Below are 13349 nucleotides of genomic sequence, written 5' to 3'. Positions count from 1 at the left end.
GGGGAGAGATAAGTGAGAGACAAATAAAGAAGAGAGAGAGAGAGTAATGAGCGAGAGAGAAAGAGACAAAGTGGTCGTTAAAAGTGCATTTCTTGTAGTAGATCGACAAATCGAGAGGGAACTCGATAAATAGAGAAAGAGAGAGAGTGAGCAATGCGAACACAGTGGGAAAGAGAGAGAGAGGGAGAGAGACATACAGACAGGCAGACAGAGCGTTAAAGAGAGAGAGAAGAATGACGAGTGACGAGTGAGAGAGAGTGAGAGAGAGACGAAGAGAGAAAGCGATAGAGAGGGAGAAAAAAAAACAAAACAAGAGATGAGTGAGAGATAGACAAATAGAGAGAGAAAGAGAGCGAAAATAGATAAACGAGAGAGAGTCATAGAAAAACAAAGAGACAGAAAGAGAAGGCAGATGAGCAAGAGAGACAGAGAGAGAGATAAAGAGAAGAGAGATATGCGAGACAGATAGAGGGAAATGAAAGATGAGAGAGATAGAGAGAAGAGAAATGAGCGAGATAGAGATAAGAAGGATGAGCGAGAGAGACAAAGATATGAGAGAGATAGAGAGATGAGAGATGAACAAGAGACACAGAGAAAAAGATAGAGAGAGAGACAGACAGACAGACAGAGAAGAGTGATGAATGAGAAAGAGAAAGAGAAGAGACAGAGACAAAGACAGGGACAGAGACAGAGAGACAAGAAGATGAAAAAATAGGTAAAAAGAGAAATGTTATATCAAAAGAGTAAGACGATGTCGTTTTTTTTAATTTTTTTTGCAACAGAAAAATACCATTGCATTTATTCAAACCATTTTGTGACTGTATATATATGAAGTCATCTCAAAGTCACAATATATTTATTTTTTTTACTTTTTTTTTTCTACAACGATACCTATTACAGTCGCAAAAAATTCTTTTTTTTTTTTTTTTGTGCAACTACAGTTGGTGTCGTTGCAAAAATTCTATTTTTTCGCGACAGCAATCTCTGCCGTCATAAATACTCTCCTTTTTTGCGACAGCAATTTCTGCCGTCGCAAATACTCTCCTTTTTCACGTCGACAATTTTTGTTGTCGCAAATACTTTCATTTTTTGTGACAGCATTTTTTGCCGTCGCAAATACTCTCGTTTTTCGCGACGGCAAATTGTGCTGTGGCAAAAACTCGCATTTTTCGAGACAGCAAGTTGTGACATCGCAAAAACTTGCTTTTTTTGCGACAGCAAGTTGTGCCGTCTCAAAAAGTCAGTTTTTGAGACGGTAAATGTGCCGTCGCAAATGCTTTCGTCTTTTAAGCTCAGTTTTCTTGTAGTGTAGTCTCACAATGGTTTGTTTTGTAACTTTGTATGAATTGAATTAAAAACTTAAAATTGAAAAGCACATTTTTTCCTACTTAAAAAAAATCAAAGTTTGAGACTTGTAATAAAACAAACTTTAATTTTTAAATTTTATCAATTTAAATTTCAAAATTTTAATTTATTTTTAATCTAAACCATTTACTTATTTTTATTAAATAAAATTGATGAAAAATAAATATTTTAAGCATTAAATTCAATAAAAAAATACATTTTAAACATTGCATATATATAGATAAATATAGTTTAATAACTAAAATAATCTGTTTTTCAGTTTCAATCGACAAATCTTTCTGATTACATGTGATACACGCGTGTCCAAGATGGTGTGGGTCTACCGGCCCAACTAACCCAACAAGAAAAAATTATTAGTTACGTTCAATCACAATTTATTATATTTATTTATACTTTACAATTACGTAGATGTGTTTTAAAAAGATAATTAAAAATTAATTTTTTAAATTTTTTTTAACAAATATGTAAAAAAATATAAAAAATAATATGATTCAAAATAAATTAAAAATTAAAATTTTAATTAGCTTCCCAAATTATTCCTTAATATATTGATGTTTTAGAAAGTTAGTAAAAAATTAATTTTTTGACTTTTTAATTTTTTTGATAATTTTTTTGACAAAAAATTAGATTATTTTAGATAAAAATACTGATATTTTTTATTAAAAAAATCAAAAAAATTAAAAAATTAACTTTTTACTATTATTTTCAAAATGGCCCATAATTTATAGATCTCATCTCGTCCCTCATCATAATATTATATATTAGAACACCACGTGGAGACGTCTCCAATATCTGCCATCTTCTAAAGACAATATAAAATAGCCGCCCTAAGCTCATCCATACAAGACTTGTGCTGTGTCATCGTTTTATATTTTGCCTTAGTACTACGATTATAATTAATTTTTTAAAAATTATTTATAAATAATTTTTTTTAAGAGAAGAAGCGGGTTATAATTTGTTTTTTAAAAAAAAACTTAAGTTTGACATCTTTTAAAAAAATTAAAAAATTAAAAAATTATTATCCTATTTAAATTATATTATCTTATTTAAATTATATCATTTATTTATTAGATCACTTTAAATCCAACTCATATTTCATAAAAATTTAAAAAATATACTTACTTAAAATATGCGGAACAACTCCTCTGTTTCAATCCAAACACTCCTCTAAAATAGGAAATTTTTAATATTCTCCTCTCTCTCTCTCTCAGATCTATATCTATCTGATCGGAACAGCACCGACCCGTCTTCCTCCAGTTTCTGTCTCCAGAATTTCTTTTCCTGAGAAACAAACAAACAAACAAATATCCCCCACTTGTATATTAAAGACTCTTCTCCAATCAATAACGAACTAAGATAAAATTTTAGATAAATATCCGAACTCTTCTCTTGATGTTTATCCATTTGCCTCGATTTTAGCAATTCCAAATAAGTTCCTTTTTTTAATTTCGGATTTTCCCGGATTTTCTTCCCCTACGCTTAGGGGTTTCAAAATTTCTTCTGTTTTAAATTTTTCTCGGGAAAATTATGATGAGAAGACAAGATCAACAGTCTAGGGTTTTTTGCGAGCTCTCTGCTCTGATTCTCAACCTCCTCCGTTCTCCTCCTACGCCGATTCAGTTTTCCGATCCATCTCCGGCGGCGGTGCCTTCGTCTAGGCGACGACCGGAGACGCCGCCGATATCGCCGGCGGGGTTTGCATCGTTGTTGTTGGGGATTTCGTTGGCTCTGATGCTGTGTGGATCGGTTACTTTTTTCATTGGATTCATGTTGATGCCTTGGGTTCTTGGATTGGTGATGGTTTTCTATGTGGTTGGGATTGTCTCGAGTCTGTCGATGATTGGACGAGCAATTCTTTGTCACACCACATCACCGGCTTCGCCGAGGAAGGAGGTTCCAGGTGAGCCTTCTCATCATAATCATCATCATCAATCCTAACGATATGTTGATTGTTTATTCATACCGTCTTTGATTTCTTTGATATTTATCGTTTTTTTTTTGGTGATGTATTTAAAGTCAATGATTTGTTTGCCTTTTCAGCTTTTGTGTTGTTTGGAATTCTTTATCAAGTTTTTATGAATGAATAATATGTTAAATCTTTAACAAAATCTTTGGTAAAGTCAGACTGAGTTGCCGAATTTTGGGATCGCAGATTATCAAAATCAGATTTGTGGTTTAGTTATGGAATAATGCACCAATTGGCATACAATATGATATGGTATAACTTTGAGGTTTTGAATTTTTATAGTTTTTATAATGGGTGGGGTCGTAGTATTGAAGTGGCAATGTCATATATATTAATTAGTATACCACCGTTAATTTTGTGCATTGACAACAAAATACTGTTGAGTTGGATACTAGAAATGTATGTTGATGGATAGTTTAATGCATGCATTTATGGGGGAAGCAAAAATCTAGTTGTGATTTGTTTGGGGATAGAATTTGAGGAATTTAAAATTTGTTTTTGTTGTTTATGGAAGGACAAAAAAGTTAGGAATGGAGTTGCTTGTTCTGGTTTTTCGTTTTCTTCTCTGTTCTTGAAACCTGTTTTTTGTCGCCCCTTTTCTAGAATCTGGATGCGAAGCGAAACCTTTTCTATCTCACAAACTGTTCCGATTATGATCAACTGAGTTTCTCTAACTGTTGATCTTTTCCCTTTATTCACCCCAAAAAAAAAAAAGATCTTTTCCCTTAGCAATTTTGGATTGCCCACTGCAGTTTTTTTTTTTTTTTTCCCTCTCTCTCTCTCTCTCTCTCTCTCTCTCTCTCTCTCTCTACCCTTCTAATTGGGTTCCTTAGTTTTGTTTAACAATTTTTTTGGGGGGAGAAATTCATCTATTTACTGCTAGACATTTACATCTGATAAATCAATTTAACTGTGCGTCTTATTTTTTAACAATTAGGCGAGCTAGTGGATCGATGTCTCTAACAATAGGATTTATGTTTTAAGATCAATCAGAGGATTTGGAATGCAAAAGGTTTAATGAAGTATAAAAATCTAGTTTTGAAGGCCCGAGATTTTTTTTAGATAGTTGAAAGAAAACGAGTAACGTTGTACTCTGGCATGATTTGCATTGAGATATGGAAAAAATCTGAGGGTTGTTTATCGAACCATTAATAAATAGTTTTCATTTACCTCATCCAAAATTCTAGGTACTTGAACTAGTCTTTGAGTTCTCATCCACTTGTTAAACCTCCATTCAGTTTGTAATCCTTTGGTTTTTGAACTTTATATAATGGATAGATAGCAAAGCTCTGTCAAATCTTCCGAATTTAATGTTTAGGGCTGGCAAAGTAGCAATTATGCATGGGCAACCTGATTTACTTACTTGATATGTACGACCTTTATAAAAGCAAAGGCAACAATATGTAACATCTTGGAATGCCACGGTTGCAAGTTGACTGATTTTACTCTATAATCACAATGGTCTTAATTCTTTGGAAAGAAGACCCGCGGGAAGGGGTTTTGAATTGCCGAGTTTTAGTTTGTATAGACAAAAGCAATAATTTGTAGATCTAGATGCCTTGCTTGAATTACAAGCCTCCATGAAACAGGCACAATGCCTCACCTCAACTAGAGAGGCTGCCAGAGTCTTCCACTTCCAACATATAAGGAACTAAACACTTGTAAACTTGCTAAATTTGGTTGTGTCAACTTGTTTAGAACCCCAATCTCAGAAATGTAGGCACAGGAAGTGGTTAGGCAAATTCATTTTAGCGTATGCCACTCAATGGTCACATTTTTAGCATATACGAAGGATCTGAGTTCACCTTTCTTGTGTTTTCAAGTGAAATCGTTTTTCAACTTCTTTTATGCATTGCTTCTGTCCATTTGTTTATTGTTGTAACTCCCTTTAACTTTTAATCCTGCAGCGTGGAAACTCTTGTGAAGGTGGTTCAGCAGTTAAGACTATACACGATGGAGGATTCAGCAGCCCTAACATACTTCTTGGTGGGGCCTCTAGCAATGTACAAGGAAAAAGAAATGTACCAGTCTTGTTGCAGAAGTGCTGCAGAATTTGTGGATACAAGTGTTATTAAGAATTACTAAAAACATGTGGATACATCTTCTACTGACAGTGAAACTGTTGAAGGTTCTCTTGATTAGTTATATTACTTTGAGGAAACAGATAGATTATTCCCTGTTTCTACTTGTTCTATTATTTATCTCAATATGATGTTAGTGTTTTTTGTGCTTTTAGTTTATGTAAAATCTTCAGCATGTGGGGATTAGGATATGCATTTGTTGTTCTATCAGGTGGTTTTGGTATGCTGGGATAGAAATGTATTGGAAGGAACTTATTAGTGTTCTCTTTATTTGGTGATGAAATGAGAAGAACAAGAAGCCTATGAAAGCACACCACCACTTCCCTAGTTGAGTACAGTTTTTTAAAAAAATTAAATTCAATACATTTGACGAGTGTAGAAAGAAATCTAATGTAAATTTACAATGTTCTCATGACTGATTAGGGGTATAGTGTTTTTCAACAAAGTTGGTCTCAGTTGATTTAGGGGAAAAAAAAATTCAACCAATCTGTCATTGGCGAATGTTGAAATTTTCATCCTCCTTACCCACGTTCAGAAAATTGGCAAATCAGTTGAATTTTTTGTAGTTTCAAATTAGTTGTTTTTCAACCAGCTTACCCACGGTCAGAAAATTGGCAAGTCGGTTGAAGTAAATACAGTTTCAAATTAGTGGTTTAAATGAATTGGACGTGTTACACATTAGGAAAGAAATATCATCAAAAATTTTATAAAATTTTTTTATTATTAAATTATACATACAATAAAATATTATACTTAATCAAATGATAAAAAAAATTTATAAAATATTTTATAATATTTCTCTCAAGGTACCTAATATTATTCAATAATTATCAATCTTAAATTATTATTATTTTTTTTGATAATTTCAAATAAATAATTGATTGTCTACTATAATTCTCAACACAAAGACGAACAAACTAATCAAATGTGTGATATTATTTAAAATCTTATTTCACAATTAGGAAACAATCAGAAACAAAATGCGTTGAAAATGAGGGATACGTGTCATTTATTTAATAATATTAAAGTTAAAGAAAAAATTATGTAAATAATTACAAGATAATTTTACATATATATATATATATATAATAGAAATAAGATTGTGTAAATAATTACAAAATTATTTTATAAGCAGAATGGGTCAATTTATAAGCAGGTTAACAAATTTACCAGCAAGTCAATTAATTTACTATCAATTTTTATCACCAAACCAGCCCGACTATTGCACGAGTTGATTGGAGCCAATTTGAGGTGGTATGATATGAGTGTGAATTAGTGATATTTTTTTTTTTTTTTTGCACACCCTCACTAGTAACAAGCAGGCCTTGTCTTTACACTCAGAATAATGCTATATACAATAATTAATGTATTAATTAGTATAATGATGTGGCATCATTTAAAAAAATTTTAATATTTATAATTTGTATAAATAGTAGGGTCAATAATAATATCATAACTAGCGTTGATACATTAATTGGTGTATGTAACACCACCGTTACACTCAAGATCAAGTTAAATTCATCATTTAATTACATAATTAAAACCAAACCAACTTACCAGCCACACACACCTAAATATTATTTAGTAAATTAAACTGATTATTGATAACATTAGATAAGAAAAATCATTCTTACACACATTTGGTAATAATAATACATATCAAAAAAACATGATACAATTACAAAAGCTTGACAAACAAATAAAACAAGCAAAAAACTAAACAAATCAAAGCAAATTAGCAATAACATAGAAACAAAAAAGAAAGAGTGGATGTGAAAATGAAAATCTAGCCAGCATAGATGTGAACCCCGATGGCAATGAGAAAGATTGTGATGAGTCCAAAATAGATGATGGTGTGAATCAGGATCGACAAGCCACTAGTCTGCATGTTCCCGAATTCCACCACTCTGTTCCTCCCTGGTATCTGAAACAATAGCCCCGGCGTTAACAACACGAATAGCACCACCGCTATCACTACTGGCCCCCAATCCCCCATCTCTCTCTCTCCTCTTTTCTCTTCTATCTCTCTCTTTAAAACTCTCTCAATGTGTTATATGTATGTGATTCTCCTGTTATGCATATATATATATATATATATGTGGGGAATGAGATAAATAAAATCTCTGACCAGTAAAAATTATTAAATGGAGTCTTTAAAAAAAAATTCAACTTGGTCATATCTTTATAAACTGTTAACGATAAGAATCTTTCGTTTAATATTTTGACCGCTAAAAATTTTAATTGTCTAGTTCAATTTAACTTTTAACTGGACCCAACTTGAATTATATATATATATATATACACGAGAGAGAGAGAGATAGAGAGGGGGGGGAGGGTTCTGTATATCGGGATTGAAGAGAGGAATAAAAATGAGATTTGAGGAAATTGAAAAAGGGAGGAATCGAATGAATGGGACAGATGCTAAAGCGATGGAGAAGACAACGAGGCAGCTTCATCTGTCAGATCTCATTTGCACTGTTGTTACATGGTATGTATGTATGTATGTATGTATGTATGTATGTATCTATCAATCAATTATGTATATGTGTGTAGCTTATCCTTTACCCTAACTAATCAATAATTATCCACAACAAATCTATGAAGAACTCACTAATAGGTTTTGTGATTGTGATTAAATTATAGAATTATTAATATATTGATCTCAAATTAATTGCACCATCTAGGCTTTTATTTATTTTACGTTACCCAATAAGGCATGCATAGGGTATGGTTTAGTTTCTTTACTTCATCTAATAGGTTGTCAAGATTATTAAAATATGTGATATTATTTGCACTTTATCAATTATTTTAATTTTTTTATTTTTTAGTTCTTTTTATTATAATAATAATTTTAAATGAAATTATTAAAAAAGACAAATAATTTTGGGACATTTTATCTTACAATTAAGTCTACATACTCACTATATCATGAGTTAAGGTTTGTGAGAGCACTTACCTTCATCAATATATATCCATTTTTTCCAAATCTCACTTTCAAAAACTACCCACCCTCAAATCTTGAAAACTCTTTGGTGGCAATATTCCGGCGACAACAATGACAACCATTTGATTACATACACTTCTCCAGTAATGACAATGAGTGAAAGTTTTTTCGGCAACCACAACTTCATGAAATGAGAGGAGTACTACAACAAAAACTCAGAAGAGGTTTATAACTTTGATGGTGTGTTAACTCAGAGGAAATAGACTTGTAAAGGTAAGTTTCTTGAAAAAAATAAAATAAAAATTGTTCATTATTTGTTAGGGATTGAGCTCCTCAACATATGATCAAAATTCAAGAATACAAGTTCAAACATTGTTTATTTGTTCGGAAATAAGTAACCGAACACTTTTTATTGGTTTAGGAACTAATAACCAAAGCAATAGTAGAAGCAGACAAATAAAGAAAGTCAGACCACCCTTGGGTGGTTGACCGAGGGGTCAATCGGTGAGTGAAATCCTGTTCATTTTTACAATGAGACCATAGATGAATGATAGAAAATCAATTAGGGAAGTATGAAAGTGGATTATGTTGTGTGTGTGAAAAGAGATGATAGAAAAAAAATCAAACAGATTGACAAATCTCGCAATGAAATAGAGAATGACTTCATAATCACTATAAATTTTTTTCACTGATTTGATAGGTTCTACCGTCGTGAGTTTTGTTAAGATTTTGAGAGATGCTTATTGGGGTGTAGGGGGTGTGGGGTGTACATTTGAATGGGTAGAATATTTTTACAATGATTTTAATATTAGCTGGAAGAATTTTTTTTTTTAATTTTATAATTTATATATATAATGGTCCAAAATGACAAAAAGTCCAAAATAAATGATATGATGTTAATAACATCACTCATTAAAATGCTTCATTTCAACGATAAGTGTCTCATAACGTGATTGCTTGTTAACTTAAATTTAGTGTTTGTTAGTTTGACATTATGTGACTCATTGATTGCTATAATAAAAAAATAAAAAATAAATAAAAAATTATGGTTAATGTAGTAGTATACTTTTTTGATTTGTAAAATTCAAGTATAATGATTTGACAATTAATTATAATATTAAAGACAATACTCTTTATCATATCTTTTTTAATTATCAACTAATCATATCAATTACACATTATTAGATTTAAAAAGTGAATTTTTGTATATCATTTTTCTAAACCTTGTGGATTATTACAAATAATTAGTGGATATGCTCCCCCACACAATTATTTAAGATACAACTCTCAGGGTCAAGCCGTGAATTCCCTAATTTCGGTGTAGATGATTTGCTTTTGACTGAACCGAAAAGAAAATTACTGAAATTGCGCGTAACTAATCAAGACATCCTTTACGGTTGAACCAAAAATTATAATTGTCTAGTTCAATTTAACTTTTAACTGGACACAACTTAAAAAAATTTTAATTGTCTAGTTCAATTTAACTTTTAACTGGACACAACTTAAATTATGGGTTGTTTTGGGAAGATGGTAAAAAGTGACTTTTTGGCTTTTAACCAAGCTTTTGGCTTTTTTAGACAAATGATTTGGGAAGTTGGTAAAAAGTGACTTTTGACTTTTTTAATTAATATTTGTTTATGATGTCAAATCATAATAAAATGACTAAACTACCCCCATTTATTTAAAATATTTACAACTGAACCTATGTAACACATTGTGACCCATGAGGGGTAAAATTGTAATTGCACCGTTGGCTAAAAACCAACTTGCCAAATGAAAAAAAAAGTCAAAAAAGCCAACTTTTGGCTTTTGCTACTAACCAAAAAAAGTGGCTTTTAGCCAAGTTTCCAAAATAGCCCTATATATATATATACACGAGAGAGAGAGAGAGAGAGAGAGAGAGAGAGAGAGAGAGGGGGTTCTGTATATCGGGATTGAAGAAAGGAATAAAAATGAGATTTGAGGAAATTGAAAAAGGGGGGAATCGAATGAATGGGATAGATGCTAAAGCGATGGGGAAGACAACGAGGCAACTTCATATGTCAGATGTCATTTGCACTGTTGTTACACGGTATGTATGTACGTATGTATCTATCAATTAATAAAAATGTTTTGGACTTTTAATTTTTGAGCTTTAGAGGAGTTCTAAATAAGTGGATCTTATTTATGATGTGATGTATGTGTCTTTTTTTGTTTTATTGTTTTTTTTTTTTTTGACTGTCACATCATTAGAGTTCCTTAATTAAAACTCTCTGTCATTACTGATCAATCAATTATGGGGGTGTTTGGGAAGAGATGGTTTAGGCTAATGTAGCCTCAAAAATAAAAATAACCTAAAAGCCTCTAATCAAAAGGTTTTCAAAAAAAAAAAAAAAGAAAGAAAAAAGAAAAATGTGGCCGGCTGTGGCTGTCACTGTGACAGTGGTAGGCTGTCACAGTGACAGGTAGTAGAATTACACTTTTGCCCCTATTGGTTTATTTTGAAAAATGTGAAAATAGGGATAAAATTGTCATTTTAATTACAAACATCATTTCAACACATTTTTCAATACACCAACTCAAATAAAAATCTATCTCATCTTCCCAAACATAAAAACTAAAATAGCCTACTAAAATAGCTAAAAAGCCAAAAAGTCTCTAAAATAACCACTTCCCAAACGAGGCCTATGTATACGTGTGTAGTTTTATCCCTTAACCAACCAATAATTATCCACAACAAATCTATGTAGAACTCACTAGTTTTATGTTTTGTGATTGTGATTAAATTATAGAATTATTAATATATTGATCTCAAATTAATTACACCATCTTGCCTTTTATTTATTTTAGTTTACCCAATAAGACATGCATAGGGTATGGTTTAGTTTCCTTTACTTCATCTAATAGGTTGTCAAGACTATTAAAATAAAGCGGTTATTAGTACTTTATCAATTATTTTGGATTCCACAGTTTTTGACTTTTTTTTATTACAGTAATTATCTTAAATGAAATTATTAAAAAGAATATCAATAATTTTGGGATACTCTATCTTACAATTAAGTCTACACACTCACTACATCATGAGTTGGGATTTATGAGAGCACCCACCTCCATCACCGCCCATCCATCTTCTCCAAATTCCACTTTCAAAAGCTAACCACTCTCAAAATCTTGAAAACTCTTTGGCAGCAATATTCTGGTGGCAACAATAGCAACTATTTAATTACATACATTTATCCGGCAATGATAATAAATGAAAGTTTTTTCGGTAACCACAACTCCATAAAATGAGAGAAGTACAATAATAAAAACTAAGAAGATGTTCATAACTTTGATGGTATTCTTAACTCATAGGAAATAAGCCTTGTAAAGATAAGTTTCTTGAACAAAATAATAATAATAATAATAATAATAATAATAATAATAATTGTTTGTTAGTTTTTTGAGATTGAACTCCCGAATATATGAACGAAATTATGGAACATAAGTCCGAACATTATTTATTTGTTCGGAAATATGTAACCGAACATTTCTTATTTGTTCGGGAACTAATAACTGAAGTAGCAGCAGAAGCAAAGGTCAATCGGTGAGTAAAATTTTGTCCAATTTTGTTCATACGGAGAGTATATAAGTAAAATAAAACCATGGATGAATGACAGAAAATCTATTAGAGAAACATGAAAATGAATTATGTTGTGTGTGAAAAGAGAAAATAGAAAAAAAAAATCAAACAAATTGACAAATCTCGTAATGAAGCAGAGAAAAACTTCTTAATTACCATAAATTTTTTCCACAGATTTTGAAAAGTTCCACTGTCGTGGGTTTTGTTAGGATTTTGAAAGAGATGTTTTTTGAGGTATAGAGAGTGTGGAAGTGTGCATTTGAATGAATAAAATATTTTTACATAGATAATTTTGATATTATTTGAAGGAAATTTTTTTTTTTTAAATTTTACAAATTATAACTAAGAGTCTAAAATAATAAAAGGTTCCAAATAATTTATAAAATGCTAATAACATCACTCATTAAAATGCTTCATTTCAACGTTACTCTTTAGTGTCTCATAACGTGATTGCTTGTTAAAGTGCTTGTTAGTTTGACATTATGCGACTCATTGATTGCTATAATTAAAAAATAAAAATAAAAATAAAAATAAATAATTATGATTAATGTAGTAGTATACTTTTGTGGATTCAAGATTAAAAATTAAATTCACTTTTGAAGTATAATGAGAAGTGATTGAGACTCCCTCAATCACCAACCCCCACCACCCTCACACGAGTCTGGATCCTCTCCAGCCAAAGCATCCCTCCGGTCCTCCGGTCAAAGGCCACGATTTGGCAATGTGGCTTAATGAAGATCTACGACTCAGATAAAAGCAAAAAAAATGAACTTCGTTTTTTTTTTTTCTTTTCTTCTTCGTTCTTAGTAGCTGTTAACTTAGATTCAGAGCTCGTGAGATCTGAAAAACAGAGCTATGAACCACAAGGTACTGAAAATGAAGATGTATTTTTTACTTTTTTGTTCATAAGTTGTACAATTTCAGATTTGAATTTGTGGGGAAAAAATATTGTTCCTATAGTTGTTTTGGACATCGATTTCAACTAGGTATTGATATAAAGTGTTTTTGGCTCGTGGGTTGTTGTTGCTTTTGTTAGTTTGGGCATAGATTTCAACTGGGTAATTTTTTTTTTTTTCTTCTTCTTCTCACTATGATGAAGCCAAACTGAACCAAAAACTTCTTCTTCTTCTCACTGATAACTCTCTCTCTCTCTCTCCCTCAAAGCACTTAATGGATTATTCCCCTCAACATTTCAGTTCCATTTTTTTTTTAACTTGATATTTCAATACAGATCTGTGAATAAATCTGTAAAAAAAAATCAGATTTCAAATCTGAACCAATTTCTGAGAAATTGGAAACTCTCAACCAATTTCAAACCAGAACCAAAAAACAAAAAAAAAAACAAAACAAAAAGCACAGCATCAGAAATTGAAGAAAAGAAAGGGGGAAAGA

At 31.3% G+C, this 13349-nt stretch overlaps 1 protein-coding gene across 1 annotated transcript; it reads left to right on the top strand.

Moving 5' to 3' along the window:
• Window positions 1–2155: 2155 nt before the first annotated feature.
• On the top strand, window positions 2156–5723 carry LOC114255903 (uncharacterized). Its single transcript, XM_028195447.2, has 2 exons — window positions 2156–3265; window positions 5239–5723. The coding sequence occupies exons 1-2, from the start codon at window positions 2893–2895 to the stop codon at window positions 5253–5255; spliced, it is 390 nt and encodes a 129-aa protein (XP_028051248.1). The 5' UTR covers window positions 2156–2892; the 3' UTR covers window positions 5256–5723.
• The last annotated feature ends 7626 nt before the right edge of the window (window positions 5724–13349 follow it).

This window comes from Camellia sinensis, chromosome 10 (genome assembly GCF_055761805.1).
Source record: "Camellia sinensis isolate YWXY chromosome 10, ASM5576180v1, whole genome shotgun sequence".
NCBI classification, from domain to species: Eukaryota; Viridiplantae; Streptophyta; class Magnoliopsida; order Ericales; family Theaceae; genus Camellia; species Camellia sinensis.
The sequence above is the reverse complement of the archived record's forward strand: the minus strand, read 5'-3'. Positions and strand labels throughout refer to the sequence as shown.